This window comes from Bos indicus, chromosome 15 (genome assembly GCF_029378745.1).
Source record: "Bos indicus isolate NIAB-ARS_2022 breed Sahiwal x Tharparkar chromosome 15, NIAB-ARS_B.indTharparkar_mat_pri_1.0, whole genome shotgun sequence".
Taxonomy (NCBI): Eukaryota; Metazoa; Chordata; class Mammalia; order Artiodactyla; family Bovidae; genus Bos; species Bos indicus.
In genome coordinates this window covers 52622884-52642114 of record NC_091774.1, presented here as the reverse complement: position 1 = coordinate 52642114, position 19231 = coordinate 52622884, and the positions used below count along the sequence as shown (strand labels likewise).

The following is a 19231-nucleotide window of genomic DNA, read 5'->3' as shown; positions in this document are numbered from 1 at the left end:
ATGCTGTGTTTGATGTTCACAGCCCTCCACTTTCCCTCTCCCATCCCTTCTGTCCTCTGCTCAGCGTCGTCAGGACCTCCCCATCCCATATTGCTCCCACACCCTCCTCTCCGTGGCTCCTGCCATCCTTACCCGCTGTCAGCCTCCAACCCAGGCTCCTGCAGCCTCATTCAATTAGGCCGATGCAATTTGCTCAAGAAAAAATGCCATAATGTGGTTATCACACCAGTGGGGGATCTGGCCAGGGTTGCGGGGAGGCAGCGGGGCTGGTGGGTAGAAGACCCACACTCACAGCTGAGGGCTCAGGTCTGGAAGGGCCTTTCTCTTGGAACCCCACCCACTCCCTTGGGCTCCATTTCGGAGCCCACAGAGTCCAGAGCTTGGATCTCCCCAGCTCCAGGTACAGAGATCTTGAGACAGAAGCTTGCAATGATTAGGTTCATTGTGTCCATGGAGGGTCTCTGGTTCTCTCTCTGTCTCAGTCTCCCCATCGGACAAGGAGAGTTGTCATTGGTGGGGGTGGAGGTGGGGGCAGGGGTGGTCTCTGATCCTCTGGCTGGCCTAGTTCATCTCTGCATCCCTGATCTGGTCAGTCCCTCTCATGGCTTCCGTAGGGCCTTCTCTTGGACTTTGGAGAAGGCAGGGTAGAGGGTGGGTGAAGGGGAAAGAACCCCAGGGGGAGTTTGGTGGGAGTGGGAGTCCTCAGAGCTTTATCTCTGTCCAGAGCCAGAGATCCTCTAGTTCCAGGCTGCACACCTGGAGTGGGAGCAGGAAGAAAGGGAGCTTCTGTTTCTGGTCACCTGCAGGGCCACAGCTTCTAACCTCACAGGTTGAACTTTACTCACACAGGGTTCCAACAGCACTGAAACCCAGCTTACACTCGCCCCTGCCCCCCGCCAACCCTTGTCCCTCAGGCTGCATTTGCCCAGAGGGTTGGGCTCACTTCTTTGTAGCTTGCACAGAAATGCCCTAGCCCCCTGGCTGGGAGCCACTTAGGCAGGACCGCAAGATTCCTCTTGAGTCTTCTCAGCGGCTCTGGGAGAAGTCACCATTTCAGAAAACTGAGCCCAGGGAGATGAAAGGCTTGTCCAGTGCCACACAGATGACGTGTGGCAGGGAAGACTTGTGAGCCCAGGTCTGCCAGAGGTGATGGAGGAGGTGATGGGGTGCTCAGGGCAGGGCAGATGAATCAAACCCCCCACAGGCACAGATGCCAGCACTCAGCCATAAACTCAGTCATTCGTTCAGAGACAAAACCAGCCGCCGATGCACTCACAGTTCCACAGACAATTACACACTTGCTGTGTACACCCAGACCCACGTAGACATCACCAACCCACATCACACCCACACAGGCCCCCGCATGCAAGATGGCTCACGCACAGACATGGCCTCAGGGGTGTGCTCACACTCCCAGAGTCCCAGACTCACATGCTTTCACACAGACATCCTCCTAATGACCTGAGGGTCATATTCTGCTGTGGTCATATGATGGTCTATAGGGACATGCATTATGGACAGCTGAGGGACAGGCCACACATGTGCTCAGGTCACCAGCTGAAGGGGAGGAGCTCCCCATAAAGTGGGGGGAAAAGTCAGGTGGGATGATTGTATCTGGAATTTTGCAGTCAGAAAAGTTAATGCAAAAGCAATTCTAGCGTTCATTTCCAAGACAAAATTGAGAAGGTCTGGAGGAGGGCATGGCAGCCCGCTCCAGTATCTTGTGTGGAGAATATCATGGGCAGAGGAGCCTGGCGGCCACAGTCCATGAGGTCTCAAAGAGTCAGACATGACTGAGCGACTAACACACACACTGGTGAGGTTGGGGGACAGTCTCATCTTTTTAGGGTTTTGGGGCCTCTAAAGGAACTGCACAGATAGATTCTCACAGGCACAGCAATAGCACGAGATCTCCTGAGCTCATGTGTTTACATGGCCCTGAGCTCTGTGTGTGTGTGTGTGTGTGTGTGTGTGTGTGTGTACACATGCGCTTAGTGGCTCCCGGATTCTTGGGATATAAGGAGGGAAAGTAGGAGAAGTTCCAGAGACTCCGGATGTTTGTTCTGTGGCTTCCTGGGCCCTCCAAAGGCAAATACTTTTGGATGCCAGCCTGCCTGCCTGGGCAGGGTGGGTGGGGTGGTGGGTTGTGTGAGGAGCCTGCCTCTGGAGCCCCACAGACAGGGGGACCCTGCATAACGATGCAGCGTGACCGAGGCCCATGGCCAGCTTCCCGTGGACTCGGGGGCCCATCACCTCCCCTCTCTGGGGCTCGGTTCCCCCATCTGAAAAATGGAGGCAGAGAGGAGGTGAGACTGGATGGGCCTTCCCCTCGAGACTGAAATCAAGAGACATTCCAGGCCCAGGGTGCAAAAGAGAAAACCAAAGCTGGTGGGGAGATGCTGGGGTCAGGGGAGGGTGTGGGGGCCCAGAGCCTGCAGCGTCTCCCCACCAACGACCCCTTCCCTGGAGAAGGGCAGTGCCTCAGAGCTTTACTCAGGGAGTGGAGGGGGAGGGAGGCCCAGCCCGAGGTGATCTGCCAAGGGGAGCAGAGGAGGCAAGGTGGGGCTGAGACTCCCCTGAATCCTGAAGGACTGGATGGGGAGCCAGAGAGCACAGCAGGGGTGGGGCACCAGAGCAGACCTGGGCTGGACCTGGAAGGACAGGAGGGGAGAAGTGAGGAAATGGAAATGGAGGAGCCAGGGCCTGGAGGTGGGAGGATGATGGGGTAGTCGGGAGAAGGTTGGAGAGTTGGGAAGAGGCTGGAGTGTGCCTGGACTCGGGCATCAGTAAGAATAGCAGTGGCCTCGTCTGGGGTGCTTCACAAACAGTTCCAACAAGTCCCAGAGCTCAGAGCCTATTCTGGGGCCCCGGGAGCCATGGCAGGTGTGTGTGTGTGGGGGGTGGCTCAGAAAGGGCCCTTCTCTGGGGAACAAAATCGTTGGAAGCTCAGAGGCAGGGGCATGCCTGAGATGAACCCTGCCCAGAAGATTTCTCATTCCAACCCCCAATACAGTGGGACTATTTTTAGGAACAATGAGATGCTCACACATTCCTGCAGGGGCAGGGAGAAGGAAGGGGGGCCGGGAGCCAGTGCAGAGGGAAAGGGTGGACCCTGCCCCTCCCTCCAATTCGGGCTTCGTCCTCAGGGCCAGCGAGGTTTGAGGACCCTGGCCAGCCCTGCCTCCCTGGCCCCAGCCCCAAGGTCCCCTCCTGGCTCTTCTTTTGTTCCTCAGCTTCTGAATCGGTCCTTATCTCTGTCCCAGTCTCTTTCTCATACTCACCCTCCCTCCCAACCCCTAGTCCATGCGCCGGGAATTGGGGAACAGCTGAGATGGACCAGACCCTGAAGACAGAGCCAAATACAGTCATGGGACCCAGCAGTGAGGCTGTGGGAGAGACGCATGCCAGAGAAGAACAGACTGAGAGAGAGAGACAGACGTGGAGAATCCAGGAAGGCCGGGAGGGAAACAGAGTTCAGGTCAGAGCCGGGAAAGTCCCCTCTGCGGCCTGCTGTCGGCCTTGCTCTGGAGGGGACGCCTTGCCCGGCCAGCCCCCTTCACCCCCAGCAGCCCCTCCCCAGGCCGGCCCTTCCTCCCTGCCCTCTGCAGGCCCACACTAACCCTGTGCCAGGCCAGTGCCATCCATTACTGACTTCCCAATGTGGGCACCATGTCTGGCTCAGGGAGAGACCAGAGGCCCTGTCCCTGACTTGGAGGAAGGCACCCAGCCCCTCCCTACATCTGAGAGTGTCTCAATCCATCCACCAGCCAAGACGGAACCTGAGGGGCCTCTAAGATGACAGTGCTCAGCAGGGAGGGAGCCTAGTGTGTCCCGAAGGCCTGTGGCCGGAGCAAAGCCTCCTGACTCCAGGTGCGCACATGCTTAATTGCTCAGTCGTGTCCAGCTCTTTGTGACTCAATGGACTGTAGCCCGCTAGGCTCCTCTGTCGATAGGATTCTCCAGGAGAGAATATTGGAGTGGATTGCCATGCCCCGCTCCAGGGGATCTTCCTGACCCAGGGATCAAACCCGTGTCTCTTAAGTCTCCTGCATTGGTAGGTGGGTTCTTTACCACTAGTGCCACTTGGGAAGCCTGACTCTGGGTGAGAACTGGGCAAGTCCTTTCCTGCCTCTCCTGGTCTTAGCCTCCCCTAGTCAAGCTGGGGACTAGGTTCCATAGGCCTGAGGCCCTTGTAGACTCTGGTCCTGTGTGAATTCTCAGGAGGGCTGAGAGGAGCACAAATGACCCACCCAGGAGGGCTGCCTGGAGGAGGTAAACTCACTTATGAAAGAAGGTGATAATGTTAGTGCTCCAGGGGAAGGGCCCTTCCCTCCTGACATACCATCTATCCCCTGCCCTCTCTGCACGGGGAGGTGATCCTGAGGCAGAAGGACCCCTCAGCCTGCAGAGATGTCTTGGAAATGTTGCCAAAGTCCTCTGTACAAGGCATTCTCCTTCCTTAGGCTCCTCTAAGACAGTAACTGTGCTAGACTTGGAAGACTTTGAGAGGACTTAGCTGTCTTCCTGGGCCAGGGGTCTCCAGAAGTCATTAGGTCCACCCCTCTTGCTTGGTAATGGCATATACCCTTCACAGCCCAACAGCCCTGGGCACTTGGGAGTCTAGCTGATCATTTGATAGCTCAGTGAATACCTCCTGACAGCCGTGATGGGGGCTGCATGATACTGGGGTCCCGAGGAGGAAGAGGATAAAACCTCTGCCCTCTAAGAGCCCCCGGTCTGATGGGGGAGCCAGGTGGACTGTAGAGGGAACTCTGCATGCCACGCCATTATGGGGAGCACAGGCTGTAAGAGCCCTGGGTGGGAGACTCAGACTGGCCTGAGGGAGGGAGCAAAGACAAAATGTTCCTGGAGGGAGGCCCAGAGAAGGGAGGCCAGTCGCTCATTTATTCAATCATTCATGGGTCCAATTGTTCCTTCGACTGTTGTTTCCTGAGAGACATTAATTCGTCTCTGACGCTGGTCCCAGCGGGTCACACAGCTCCATCCTTCTCTCCTGCTTGGGCCACTGTGTCTGCCTCTCAGAGGCTCCTGGACTTGCTTTGTTCAGCCCCCAACCCACCCTGAAGGGAGAGGGTGAGGCTGAGAAGGGTTCAAAGACATTAAGGGTCATGGGACCCAGACCTGAAGGCCAGCCGGGTTCACCCAGTCCTTTGTTGGGGCACAGACTCCCTGGCAGGGCCCTGTCCTTGCCTACACACCACTGGGGGCAGGCAGCGCACCTCCTCGGTCCTAGGCTTCTCTTTAGTGGTATGACTGACTCATGGCCGGCTCCTTGGGACTCCCAGGCCATGCCCCACCTTGCCCGCACGGGGCCTTGGCCAGGAGTCAAGAACAGTAGAGGCATCAGGTGTTGGGGATAGCAGTGATGAGGGGCTGCTGCTGGTGTGCTTGGGAGGAAGGCTGTGACGCTGAGGAGAACGTGAGCAATGGGGGTGGAGGTCGCTGTCGGCTCTACCATGAGAATGAGGCAGAGGGGCATGGGCGGCATGCCTAGGCATGAGCCTATCCTGAGCCCCCACCCCCCACCGCAGGCCATCTTTTGCCTCCCCCACTTGGCTCTGGCCTCCCTCCCTCTGCCCACTCTGCTGTTCCCTCATCCCATCCTTTCCTCACCCCAGACCCTGTGCTAGGGGCTGAGGGGGCCAGAGAGTCAAGAACACAGAGAGCTGACTGGCCATACGATTCCTACCTGGCTGAGATTGGCTTGGAATGGGTGAGGGGCTCGGGAGGGGCTGGTTATGAATGTCGGAGGCAAGGAGCCCACAGGAGGGGCTGAGCTCATCAGGGAGGTGGGAGATGTGGTGGGGGGTCTCCGGGACCGGGCTCAGGTGTACTCTACAGTGCACGTGTCTCCAGTGTGGCTCGGAGGCTGGAGACGCGGCCCTGTTGGAGTAACAACTGAAGCCAGAGTCTGCGAAGGGCAGGTGAGGGGCGGAGAAGGGGTTGGTGGGGAGAGAGGGGGACCCAGAGGAGGGAGGAAGGAGCAAGAGAGGGGGGAGAGGGCAGGCCCTTCCTTTAGGCCTGGGCCCCTGAACTCTGAGGGGCCCCTTCCACACACCCTGGTCTCTTGTCACTCCCTGCCCCACCTCACTCTCCTTCCAGGACCTCTGCCTCTCCCTGCCTGGGGACCTTCTCTGAGGAGTCCCCCTCATATGTGTAAGTGGCATGGACTTGCCAGAAGATGGGTCATTCTTACCTGAGCAAGGCCCCTCCTTTCTGATCCATAGTCTCCTCACCTATGAAACAGGATGGTCAATACAAGCACCTCCCAGGGTTCATGGGAGGACTAGAGAGAGTGTGTGTTGCTGGGTCTCCAAGTGTGGTCCCTGGGCCAGTAGCTGAGAGTGTGTTGGAAATGCAAACTCTTAGCCTCATCCCAGACCTACTGCATCAGAAACTCTGGGGGTAGGGCCAGCAACCTGGATGCTAATAAGCCCTACAGGGGTTCTGGTGCACAGGTTTGAGAACCACTGATGGATGCCCCTAGCACACAGTAGGTGCTTTTTCTTCCCTGCAGAAGTAGGACTCTGACATGTGAACTTGTCCAACTGAGGCCTGGGCCTCTCTCCTGCCACTTCCTCAGATCAGGTCTCCCAGGGATCACCAAGCCTCTTTCTTCTATTTTCTTGACCCCGGTCCAGCTCAGCTTTGTTGAGGGGAGGTCTGGGGCTGCAAGATCTTAGCACTCCTGGGCAGCTGTCCTCTGTGTGTTTAAGGTGCCAGATCCATTCAAGGCAGCTCTTTGGGTACACAGCAGGTCTGGGTGGGCAGGAGGGGAGAGAGGAGGAAGGGCCGCCCCTCCTGCTTCCTGGCTATCTCCTAACTCTATGGGGTGAGCCACGCTGCAAGGGCTATGAGAGTCACAGAGTAAGTTCCGGGCCCTTGGGCTTGGCTGGGGTCTGAGGCCCAGTCCCCAGGGGCTTCTCTGGCCTGAGCCCCCGGGAAGCCTCCTTTGGGGGAGCTCTGCCACTCCTGCTGGTGGAGCAGATGGGCTTGCAAGTGCCAGGCGCACGCTGGGTGCAGAGACAGATGGGCTCCTTTGTCCCTGAAGGCCCTGTTCTCTGGGAAGAGGAGAATATGTGTGTGATGCCCACCAGAACAGGAGGCAGGAAGTGGAAGAATAGATGGCATCTGCCCTGGCACCCCTGGTTTCTCCCATCATGACCACCTTGCTGGGTACCCTTATTCTGGGGGTGCCAATCTTGGGTCAGACACTTTCACCACAAGTTCTCAAGAAGACCACCTGGAGAGTTAGGGAAGGAGTGGGCAGGAGAGACAGGAGTTGGGGGCAGGGAGCAGGAGTGTACAAGAGAGAGAGGGCAGAAGCCATCTGAGAGGAGAGAGGATTGGAGATGGGAAAAGACATTGAGACTCAGAGGTGAGACACGAGAGCAGCCTGTGACAGACATGGACCGAGGGAGGCATGGCAAGAGGGAGAGACCCACTCGGAGAGATCGGGGAGACAGCCTGAGAGAGACACAGGTCCAGAGGGAAGGAAAGAGGAATAGAGTGAGAGGGGCTCCAAGGTCCTTGGAAGTCCCCATTTTAGAGAAAGGGACACCAAAGCCCAGAGAAAGAGGAGGTTCCCCAACCCCAGGCCACCCAGGGGACCTAGCTCAGGCAGAGGTGGATAAATCAGCATGTATAAATCAGTCGCAGTAACACAGCTTGCCTTAGGAGGTACCTTGCCATTGGGTTTGGTGTTATTGCCTTCTTTTAGGTCACTCTGGGGGCACAAGGAGGCTTCCCTCTGGAGACCAAGGGGTAGGCTGTAGGTTCCCAGCAGTAGGGAAAGCAATAGATGGTTGATGGAGGTCACGAGAGACAATGAGACTCACAGAGACAAGACAGGAGAGCAGCATGTGACACTGACCTTGACCTTCAAGAAGGCCATCAGTGCCTCTGCTGGTGGCTCCAGAAAGGATAAAACCAAGGTCTCTGGCTTCATATAATCCATTAATGAGTTAGAAGTCATTTTGTCCAGACTCTCTTCCTACCCAAATGAGTGTAGAAAGGCTGATCCAGTCCCACTGCTGGTTCCAGAGGAGACCGATTGCTCCAAACAGGCTCCATTTTTTTGGTACCTGGGGTACTTTCTAGAGTGTGTGGGGAGTGGCACCATCTACAGTGCTGAGTGGACCTACCTCCAACCATAGGGCTACAGGTAGGGAGCTGGGGAAAGTATGAAGGCTCCATCCATCCATCTATCCATCCTTCTACCCATCTACCCATCCACTCATCCATTCATCTATCCATTCACGTGTCCATTCAGTTCAGTTCAGTTCAGTCGCTCAATCATGTCTGACTCTTTGCAACCCCATAGAGTGCAGCATGCCAGGTTTCCCTGTCCATCACCAACTCCCAGAGTTTACTCAAACTCATGTCCATTGAGTCGGTGATGCCATCCAACTATCTCATCCTCTGTCATCCCCTTCTCCTCCTGCTTTCAATCTTTCCCAGGATCAGGATCTTTTCCAATGAATCAGTTCTTCGCATCAGGTGGCCAAAGTATGGGAGTTTCAACTTCAGCATCAGTCCTTCCAGTGAATATTCAGGACTGATTTCCTTTACGATTGACTGGTTGGATCTCCTTTCAGTCCAAGGGACTCTCAAGAGTCTTCTCCAACACCACAGTTCAAAAGCATCAATTCTTCGGCACTCAGCCTTCTTCACAGTCCAACTTTCACATCCATACATGACTACTGGAAAAACCATAGTTTTGACTAGATGGACCTTGGTTGGCAAAGTAACGTCTCTGGTTTTTAATATGCTGTCTAGGTTGGTCATAGCTTTTCTTCCAAGGAGCAAGCGTCTTTTCATTTCATGGCTGCAGTCACCATCTGCAGTGATTTTGGAGCCCAAGAAAATACAGTCTGTCACTGTTTCCATTGTTTCTCCATCTATTTGCCATGGAGTGATGGGACCAGATGCCATGATCTTAGTTTTTTGAATGTTGAGTTTTAAGTCAACTTTTTCACTCTCCTTTTTCACTTTCATCCAGAGGCTCTTTAGTTCCTCTTCACTTTCTGCCATAAGGGTGGTGTCATCTGCATATCTGAGGTTATTGATATTTCTCCCGGCAATATTGATTCCAGCTTGTGCTTCATCCAGCCCGCCATTTCGCATGATGTACTCTGCATATAAGTTAAACAAGCAGGGTGACAATATGCAGCCTTGACATATCCATTCACCCATTCTCACTGAATTAAAACACAAAATGGTAGAACTATGTGTTGTTAGCTGGAAGGACCCATTTTTAGTAGTGAGGAAACAAACTCAGAAGAGGAAAGAGCCTACTAAGGCCACACAGAATTTCCATAGTCAATCTGGGACACACTGGAAACAGCTGCTCTTCACTATACCCCACAGATTCTCCTCTGGAGTCTGGGAAATTGCTGGTTGTCATGCTGATATTTACACTGATGTTTGTTCACAAAAGCTGCAAGGGCAGGAAATGTGACCTCTTTCACCCCACCCTTAGCTTGGCTGAGTGTGTTTGAGTGTGTTTATTTTTGCATGTGTGTACATGCTTAAGTGTATGTTTATGTGTGCATTGTATATTGCATGCATGTGTGCTCAGTCCTGTCCAACTCTTTTTGACCCCATGAACTAAATAATGCCTGCCAGGCTCCTCTGTCCATGAAATTTTCCAGGCAAGAATATTGGAGTGGGTGGCCATTTCTATAGGGTTGCATTTTTATCCATGTGTGTGAGTTTGTGTGCTGGTGTGTACATGGGAATATGTGTATGTGTGACATGTGTAGATGTGCGTGAGAGCAGGTATGGCTCTGTCTGTACTTTTCCTCTCCTCAGCTGTTTAAGATTTCTGGGGTTTAAAACTCTTTGACTTGAGCCTCAGTACCATTGACTCTTCTCCCTTCACTGGGGCAGCCACTCTGACCTCTGAGCCTCACCTCATGCTCTGTGGAATGTGAACTATTTCCTCCCTGAGTTGATGCAGAAGGTGAAATTGCTTTGGGCTCTTGGCAAGATTCAAGAAGGCAGCATGAGAGCAAATCTTGAAGGCCAAGTGTGAAGTGGGGCTTCCCAGCTGTGTTTCCTACACTCAACACCCGCCATCTTGGGGCAGGCAGGCAGGGCAGGGCCAGGAGGTGGGTGGACAGAAGGATATCAGGCAGAGGCCACCCAGGGGTTCATCGCCGTGCTTCCATCCCGCCCACTGGGCCCCCTCTCTGCCGCTCCAACTGTCTTTAAGTTTCCTTACCAATTCCCTTCTTGTGCCATTATCTTGCCCTTAGCCTGAGGAGTCACAGAAAACTGACCAATCCAAGCAAAGGCCAGAGAGGTATCCACCAATCTCAGTAAAGGACAGGTCAGGGCATTCCCCAATCCGAGTAAAGGGCAGGTCGAAGAGCCACCAATCAGAACAAAGGACAGACTATTCTCTCTAAGGACCCTGGGAAGGGAGCTGGGGGTCAGTCCAGAGGAGGAACAAGACAGAGGCTGGAGATCCAGAGAGGTGGGTTCTGGACCCTCTGTCCTGACTGGCTGGCTGACCACAGATGGGGCATTGCTTTTTTTTTTGAGCCTCAGTTTCCTCATCTGTCAAATGGGGAGACTTAGCTGTCCTAAGCCTGTGGCTTTGAGACAAGTCTCCCTGGACATCAGAACTCACTCTGTCACCTTGGCCCCTCTTCTCCAACTTCCACACCACACACACAAACTCCATTAGAGGGCAGGGCCCCCGACTTAGCTTATCCTTCCCCACTGCCTCCAGGCAGGAACAGACCTAAACCAGCACTACCTTCTGGGGCCAAGCCCTTGGAACCACTGTCTGAGGAGCCTGGGTTGGCAGACTTTATTTCAGGATTATCTAGGACATCAGCTCTTCCTCACCTCTTTAGTCTGCAGAATTGACCTAGAAAGGCCACAGTGGCCAACATGTTGCTGAGCCCTGGACCTGTGAGTCCATTAGGAAGTATCTGCACCTGTGTGAACCTATATGTGTACCTGGAAGGTGTCTGAGGGCAGGCTGGGATGTTTCTGTGAGAATATGAGGGTCTGTGACTGGGTAGCCAGGTATGTGTGGTGCTGAGAGTGTGTGAGCTGTGATGAGGAGAGCCTCAGGATCAAAGGACAGTTGATCCAATTTGGGGAATTTATTGTGGAGTCAGCAGCTCCTGGTGTCCTAGGATGGAGACACATCTTCATGACTGAAATGTGTCTTCACTTGAGCAGTAGAAGGGATCAAAGGGAGGTTGGGGGTTGGAGAAAACAATGCCATTTGAAGAGAAAGCCCACCACTGCTCCCTCAACCTGGAACACAGGACTGGGTGGGAATGGGAGTCAGGGTAGGGAAGGAAACTGAAGCCAAGAAGATGCAAGGTGAAATCTGGAGCCAAAGCCCAGACCACAGGCTTCATCTGGACCCCAGTGCAGGACTCCTCTCTGTAACCTCTCTGAAAAATGGGCATCTAGCCAATTTTTGCAAACCTCCAAGTATGGGGAGCTCAGTTCCTCACCTCTCTTCTAGAGGCCTCTGCCTATGAGCGAGAAGCAGGGACCTTTCTTGTCTTGGTTCTACCTGGAAGAAGATCTTTCACTCCCCTGGGCCAAAGTCAGCCTCCTGTGAAATCCTGGGAGTCTCCAGGCTGTCTCTGGGGCCACAGAGTCCAGTCGCCCTGCCCAGGAAAGCCTGAGATATTGGAGTCAAATACTGAAACTCCTGGATCTGTTCTGCTGCAGGCAAGGCATCTCCAGGTTCTCCATTCAGGACTTGCTTTCTTATTCTCTCTTTACATACGTCACTTCCTCTGAATGAGTCTCTTCTTGTCCTTACCTGGGACATAGTGCACTGGGGATGATCTAGTCAGCCCATGGACGTGGAGCAATTCTCATCTTCCCTAGTTAGGGTAACAGATCTTTATTAATATGCCCTGCAATCTCATCATTTTAATATATTACCTGCCACATTTATGCTGTGGGCTCATACTGAGCTTATGGCCCAATAAGAGCCTCAAGCTCACGTCGCTTACAGGAATGGGGGCCACGCCATGTGTCTTCCATCCTACAATTAATCACTTGGCTCTATGAACACAGACTGAGCCATCCACAAGGAAGACATCAGAAAAAAACTTGCAGGGGCTAGCGGGGAGGGCCTGGCTGAGTGGATGGTATGAGTCACAGTCCTGCTTTGGCCCTGGATCCTCTGTTCTGTTACCTTTCTCTTTGATCCCCATGGTTTGGGCCAAGTTAATAGAGCGAGAAGCAGGGACCTTTCTTGTCTTGGTTCCGGCTCTCCAAGGACGAGGCCTGTTCCTGGGACAGGAAGGCTGTGAGGCAGTCAAGGCTGATTTCTCCTTCCCCTTCTGTCTCACCAGGGGCTGGCCTCACTGTGTTTCTTGACTCTTGTGGGCTCATGTACCTTGTGGACTCTCGCTACTCCCAGCCCCTCACTAGGCTAAAAAATGAGACTATGCGAGACCACCTCCCTCCTTGGGAAACTGAGTGGGACCCAGATTCAGCAGATGTTTCGCTGAGCACCTATGTGTGTGGGCACTCAGTTTGATTTCATCACCATATCAGCCTGTAGGGGGAGACAGCCTTAGTTGCCCCCAGTTTACAGATAGAAGACTGAGGCTCAGTGACTTGACCAAGATTCACACTGCTTATAAATAGAGGAGCTAGAATTCAAATTTGGAACTTTTTGTTTACTTGTTTTGTTTTATGTTAATAAGGAAGCTTGTACTTTCCCTGCTATGCCTGAGTTGTCCTTGGCTGAAAGACAAGAGACCTAGGGTCTAGACAAGACTTGACCTCTTGACTTACTGTGAGTTCTTTGCTAAGTCCCTGACCCTTCTCTAAGCCCCAGACCCCTCATTGTAAGATGAAGGGACTTGGACATTTTAAGGCCTTAAGATTGGTTGGGGAAATAAAAATAGATTGGTTGGGGGGCGGAAAAAAGACCGATTGGATTCTGAGTTCCTAAGATCCTGGGACTCAAGTGTCTGCTAGCCTTAGGCCCCAGTTTAAGCTGAGAGTTTGTATTCCCAGCCCCCTGGGGAGGGGCGCTGTCCTGGCCTGCCTGGCAGAGAGGCCCTCACTGCCCTTTCCTCTCTTCCAGGATGCTTTGCTGAGCCTGGGCTCCGTCATCGACGTTGCAGGCTTGCAACAGGCTGTCAAGGAGGCCCTGTCGGCTGTGCTTCCCAAAGTGGTACGTGCCTTGCCCCATACTTTCCTGCCCCTTAAGCCTTTGCTCCACTCCTCTTAAACAGGGTTGAGAAAGAAAGAAGAAGCAGGGTCTTTGCCCAGAGGACTCTCATGGGGAAGTGAAGGGTTTGGGTGAGTGTTTAAGAGGAGGAAGAGGAGGACTAAAACTAAGCCCCAGTGAATGAACTGATATAGGAATTCTGGAATGTCTGGGACAGAAGGGGCATTAGAGTGTAATTGGAAAGATCATGTCGCAGATTATGGAATGGATTCACTTAGGATAATAACCTAATGGGTTCACTAGGTAGGACCTAGTGAGTCACGTGAGATTTGGAATACGTATAGCAGGAAGGATTGAGTAGACATGCAGAAGAACTTCCTTGGCACCAGCCGTGTGCTGGAATGGGGCTTGGCCTTGATGAATAGATCTGTGCTGAGTTCAGGTGTCCTGTCTAGTCAGGAGCCTGGATAAGATGTCCTCTAGAAGCCTCTAGAAGCCTTTAAGCTTCTCTCTGACCCATCCCAACACCATAGATGAGGTTGCACACCGGGAACAGGTGCAGGGTGGCTGCTTGGGCCCCTGGTCACGGGGTCAGCATGGTTTCCTGGGCCTGGAGTGCCTGGATGAGGAGACTGTACTCCTCTTCAGTTGCCCCAGGCCACTCCTCAACTCAGCTCCAGTGGTCACTATGCATCCCTTATGCAGTAGGATGGATGAACTGGCTCTCAAGACACAAAGCAGAAGTGTATCAGTTGTGCCAGATAGCAGGGAGCAGGGGACTGTCAGTCTGAGGAGGGGGACTCTGACACCATAAGAGGCAGGCGAGACTTACCAGAAGAGGAGATGCCTAGACTGAGTCCCCATAGCCTGGGGTGTTCCCTCCTGTACCCTGGACACCAGCCACCAGCAGAGCCCACTGTGTCTGAATCTGCTGGATGAATGATCCACCCAAGGCCCAGAGAGGGAGGACACTTCCCCCAAGGTCACACAGCATGACAGGACCAAATGGGGCTTGGCACCTAAGCATCCCCATTCGCTTTCCTCAGCTCTGTCTTTTCAAAACCTCCTGGAAGTTCAGAGCCCAGGAGGAAGACTAATGAGTGAGCTTTATTGAGCGTGAAATTGGTAGGAAGTGGGTGGTGTGTTAGCTCCCAAAATAAGTCCTCCCGGAGATGGGATTGAGGCAACATCTGGCCTGGGGTGGAGAAACATCTGGAAAAGAAGAGGCAGGGAGGTTGGCAGGTCAGCATCCACGAGGCTGCCCTGGGAGTGGGGAGGAGGAGGGTCTTCACAGGCAGGATGCTGGTGATGCCAGCATAGATGCCCTTGTACGGATTAATTGTATCCCCAAAGCAGGGTACCGGGAAGACAGCTCCGGTCCAGGTGACTAATCCCTGGGACAGTGGGAAATGTTTGTCTTGGTCCACCCCAAAGACCTGCATGAGCTAGGGAAGCCCTGACTTTGGGGAGGGAACCCTGTCTTGACTGCATGGAGGAGCTCAGCTCTCCAAAGAGGGGTGGGGAGACGGCAGGCCTGCTCTGCCTCTAGGGAGGGGTGGGGAGATGCCAGGGAGGGGAGCTGCTGGCACCTGGCTCCCTCATCAGCACCCATTGTGGCAGGCAGCCGCAAATGCAGATGGGACTGATGTGTCTGAAATGATTCCTCCTTCTCTCCAGTAAACTCAGCTAATTTTAACCCAGAGGGCTGCGAGTGAGGGGGTGGAGGCAGATGGACACCCGGAAGTGAAGTGAGGATCTGCGTGCCTGCCTGCTCCCCACTCTCGGATTGCCCACCCCTCTCTCTGCCAGGACAGGACTCTGGGTACTAGGTAGCATCTTAACCTCTTTGGGGGTCAAATCCTACAGGCCCCTCCCAGGCTGCATAAAGGGTTGGTTGACAGGAAGAGGCTGAATGTAGATGATGCATGAGGGCCTCCTTCCCACTGATTTCTTCATCCCCAAACTTCCCTACTAGACCCTCCCCCGGGAGGACAAAGGGGCCTGGGTCTTCCTGTGTCTGCCCCGCTCACTCTCCTCAGGCCCTGTCATTTCTGGCCCATGCCACTTCTGAGCTTGGCTCAGGTTCTCTGGAGGCAGGACTGGGGCATCTCCTGGGGGTTGGGAGAAGGTGGGGGCTGGCTGGGGACAGCCAAGGGCAACAAGAGTGTGTGACTTTTGTGGGTTGTGGACTCTCACAGCTGTGAAAGCCAATGGCTTCTGAGAAGGACTCCATGCTTACTTACTTTAACATGGAGCTTCAGTGTCACCTCCTCCAGAAGCCCTCCCTGATACAGTCAGCAGAGAGGAGAGCTCTCCATTCTCCCACTGAGAAAACAACACCTCTCAGGATACTGAGCCAGGCACGTGGGTACCCCCTCGATGAGGTGTAGGCTCTGCTGAGCACCCGGGTCTCCCTCATCACATGCAACTCCAGCAGTGGAGACACTCTGCAGACGGGTTGGCTGTGGGTCTCTAAGAGTGGCCAGTCCTGCTTGGAGGGAATGTGGATTTTCTCTTGTGGGTCAGTGAGGGCAACTGCTTCTGCCAAGATGTGGTCTGTAACTGAAACCAAGACTTCTCTGGGGGGTAGTTCCTGACAGTCCAGTGGCTGGGGCTCTGTGCTTTCACTGCCGAGGGTGTGGGTTCAGTCCCTGGTCAGGGAACTAAAATCCTGCACGCTGAGTGGCATGCCCCTACACCCCCAAAAAAGGACGGCTCTGGGTCCTTGGAGGGAGGATTGACAAGCTGCAGACTTGATATGCTTCAACCAGAGCTTTGATCTCACTCCAGGGAATGGTCATTCCAAAATACAAATCAGCTCCTGTGTCACAGGGCTCACCAGCTCCTCCCTCCCCAGTAGCAGTCCCTCTCCTCAACAAAATCCTCCCCAAGCTCCCTTCCCACTCAGCACCGCTGATCCCAAACCCACCTCCTGTGCCCCCTCCCTGGCCCCACCACTGTCGGTTCCATCAATGCTTTGGACTCTGTACACCTACCTACCTATTATTAATACTTGGCCCAGAAGCCATTCTCACCCACTTCCTTTCGTTGTTCAGTTGCTCATTCGTGTCCGACTCTTTTGTGACCCCATGGACTGCAGCACACCAGGATTCCCTGTCCTCTACCATCTCCATCTCCAACCCACTGCCTGAATATGTCTAATTCCCATGTCAGTTACAACTTTAAAGTCACTCCCTCCAAGAAGTCCTCCTGGCTTGGCTCACAGTGTGTGCTTTCTTGGTTGTGTATCTGAGGTAGGTGGGAAGATTCCAGGGTGTTCAGAGCCTCTTCTGCAGTATGGCCCTGAGTGGACGCTCAGTTATTGTTTGTTGAGGCTGCAGTCTTTGCAGGGAAATATCTCAGGGTTGTAGGGTATTGGCGGGTTGTGGTCTGTTCCTTCAGCCCATCAGACCCTCCCCAGGAGAGAGTGAAGTGCTGAGATCACAAGGGAGTTTTCCTACCCTGGCTGCACTTAGAATCACCTGGGGAGTAATGACGGACAAACAGATGCCCACGACCTTGGCACCCAGACCTGTGTCAGACTGGAAGTGGGTGGTGGGAGGGCCTTTCCTCTGGATCTCATGAGTGCCTTCTGTTCTAGGAGACGGTCTACACCTACCTGCTGGATGGGGAATCCCGGCTGGTGTGTGAGGAGCCCCCCCACGAGCTGCCCCAGGAGGGGAAAGTGCGGTGAGCTGCTCTCCACCCATTGCCCTCTCACATGGTCAAGGGAGACCACAAGATCTGGTCTCACCCTCCCCATCTGACCTTGACCTCAGCCTCCCTGCCAGCTGGGGTTCCCTGGCCAGCTCACCGACTGCAGTATAGAGGGGAGAAGCACTGTCTTCTGTTGTGTTTGGGGAGTGGATGACACAGGGAAAGTGCCAACTGCTAGATTTCCTCCTGGAGAGCTATTCTAAACCACTGCAGCCTCCTTAGCTTGAGTCTCAAAAGGTCAGGGCTACAGTTGGTCAGCTAGAACCCCAGTAGGTTACGAGAACTGCCTGCAGGTTCTCACAGAATCACAGAACTCGGAGTCATAGAATGTCGGACCTCATGGTGTCAACTCTGAGAACGGGGAGATCACAGACCACGTCCCGCTGTGGGTTCTGGAGCCCAGCTGCTTGGGTTCAAACCCCAGCTCCAGTTTACTATCCAGGGCAAGGGACTCAGCCTCTCTGTGCCCCAGTTTTCTTGCTTGTAAACTGGCGATAATAATAGTGCTCATCTTGTAGTACTATTATGGGAGGATTCTTGGAAGGATTAAATGCTTAACACATGTAATGCCCTTAAAACTGTATCCATAATGAGTGCTAAATGTCTGTTTTTATTTTCATTATGGTAGAACACTGGAATCACTGACTTCAGGAACACGGGCTCAGTGCCCTCTTGTCCCTTGACACCTCTGAGCCTATTGAATTTAGCCTCCCTGTTTTCCAGATGAGTAGACATCGTGAGACGTGTCCAATGCCACATACTTGGTGTGAGGCACAGCCAGGTCTGGGACACGGTATCCTAGCTTCTGGCTGTCCAGGGGAGAGAGAAGGGAAATAGAGCTTGTCTGATGAGAAAATGTGGATGGGCAGGAACTCTGGTCCAGAGGAGGACAGGCCAAGGAGGATATGAGCACTGCCTTCTGGGTGGTGCAGAGGCGTCATGGACCCAGGGAGCACTGGGTTGGGAGCTATAAGGGGAGTGGACACCAGTGGGGGGTGTTACCTGGAGGCAGCGCTCCGCTCCAACAGGTCAACTAGTCAGGGATGTGGCTTTTTCAGGTAGTAGCTGAGGTTGGCAAGACACCTGTCACAGAGGCCATGGAAAGAGCTGCTTTTGGGGGATGCCAGAGGTCCTAATACTGGGGGTGCTGGTGGTCCTGAGACCACCTCCCCCGGCACGTGGAATCCTGGCTTCTTTGATGCTGTTCTATCCTCTGGCACTTCCCCATGGAAGGGGATGGTGCCTCTCCAATAGCTCTGAGCCTTCCCACCTCCTTTTCTCCCATTTGATTTTCCCACAGGGTGGGCAGGTAGGTGACACTGTCCCCTTTAGCGTCGTTTGACTTCTCCTCTCGAGGACTGTGTGGACTAAGGCAGCCATGCTCTTCTCTGGCTTCTAGTGTCCCATCTGTAAGATGGCAGGATAGGCTTGGGAGGTCTTCAGAATCTTAAGGGAAAAAATGCTATAATGTCCCCTCTTCTCCTCTGAGCCTGTACCCCTACCCCTAATCCTCAAGAACTTTATTTAATGTGAGGTTATCCGATCCAGTAAGTTTCCTCAAGGCAGCCTGGGAAGGCTCTCCTGAGAGAGGGATGCTGGATCGTAGACTCAGACAGCAAGAGGGGAGCATCCTTCAGGGTCTGCACTGCTCCTTCTGAGCCTGTGTAAGCTGGAGTGGGGCGGAGGGACTGCAGTCCAGGCATCTTTGAGGGGCTCAGATCCTCTGCAGCATCAGAAGCCCTTTCAGTAGCCCCACCTCCGGCCACTTCAGATTCAGTAATGCCTTTGGAAAAGGTACTAAAAAAAAAAAAGCAATTAAAAGTAAATGTTCCAATGCAGTTAGCCCAGAGTTGAGTGGAGGGGGGAAGACTGCTGGGACACGAGGCTCAGAAATCCTAGGAGGCCGAGGAGACAAGGCTGGTGAGGCTGGTGGGGCGTCCCACCAGCAAGTATGGGGATGAAGGTTCAGGCCAGTCCCCTCTTTTGAAATCTGTGCTCTGCCCACTCAACCACTCACTGTGTAGTGGTGAGCCCACCTCCTCGGCTTGGACTGAGAGACAGAGGTTTTTGGAAGAGGCAAGAGCAAGGGCACTCAAATGGGAATCAGACAGGCCTGGATTCGAGCCCCGCCCCATCCCTGCCTCAGTGGGGCCCCTTCCAAACCTGTTTTCTCACCTACAGAATGAAGATAACAGTGGGCCCTGCCTATGGGCTTACTGAGATCATAGATGCCAGGGCTTAGCCTAGGGCCAGCACACAGTAGGAGGTTAATGATTGCTGATTGCCCCCCACCCCCAAGTCCCAACGTATTTACTCATTGGG

General features: G+C 53.8%; 1 protein-coding gene across 6 annotated transcripts in view; it reads left to right on the top strand.

Moving 5' to 3' along the window:
- Positions 1-19231, top strand: part of PDE2A (phosphodiesterase 2A) — a 96761-nt gene that overhangs the window by 47987 nt on the left and 29543 nt on the right. For 5 of the 6 annotated variants that reach the window (XM_070803847.1, XM_019975298.2, XM_070803849.1 and 2 more), the window contains 2 exons: positions 13106-13195; positions 16794-16882. In XM_070803847.1, the coding sequence (XP_070659948.1) occupies positions 13106-13195; positions 16794-16882 (179 nt within the window). Of the gene's footprint in view, positions 1-3300; positions 3479-13105; positions 13196-16793; positions 16883-19231 lie in introns of all 6 variants that reach the window. The other variant, XM_019975297.2, reaches the window with a different exon arrangement.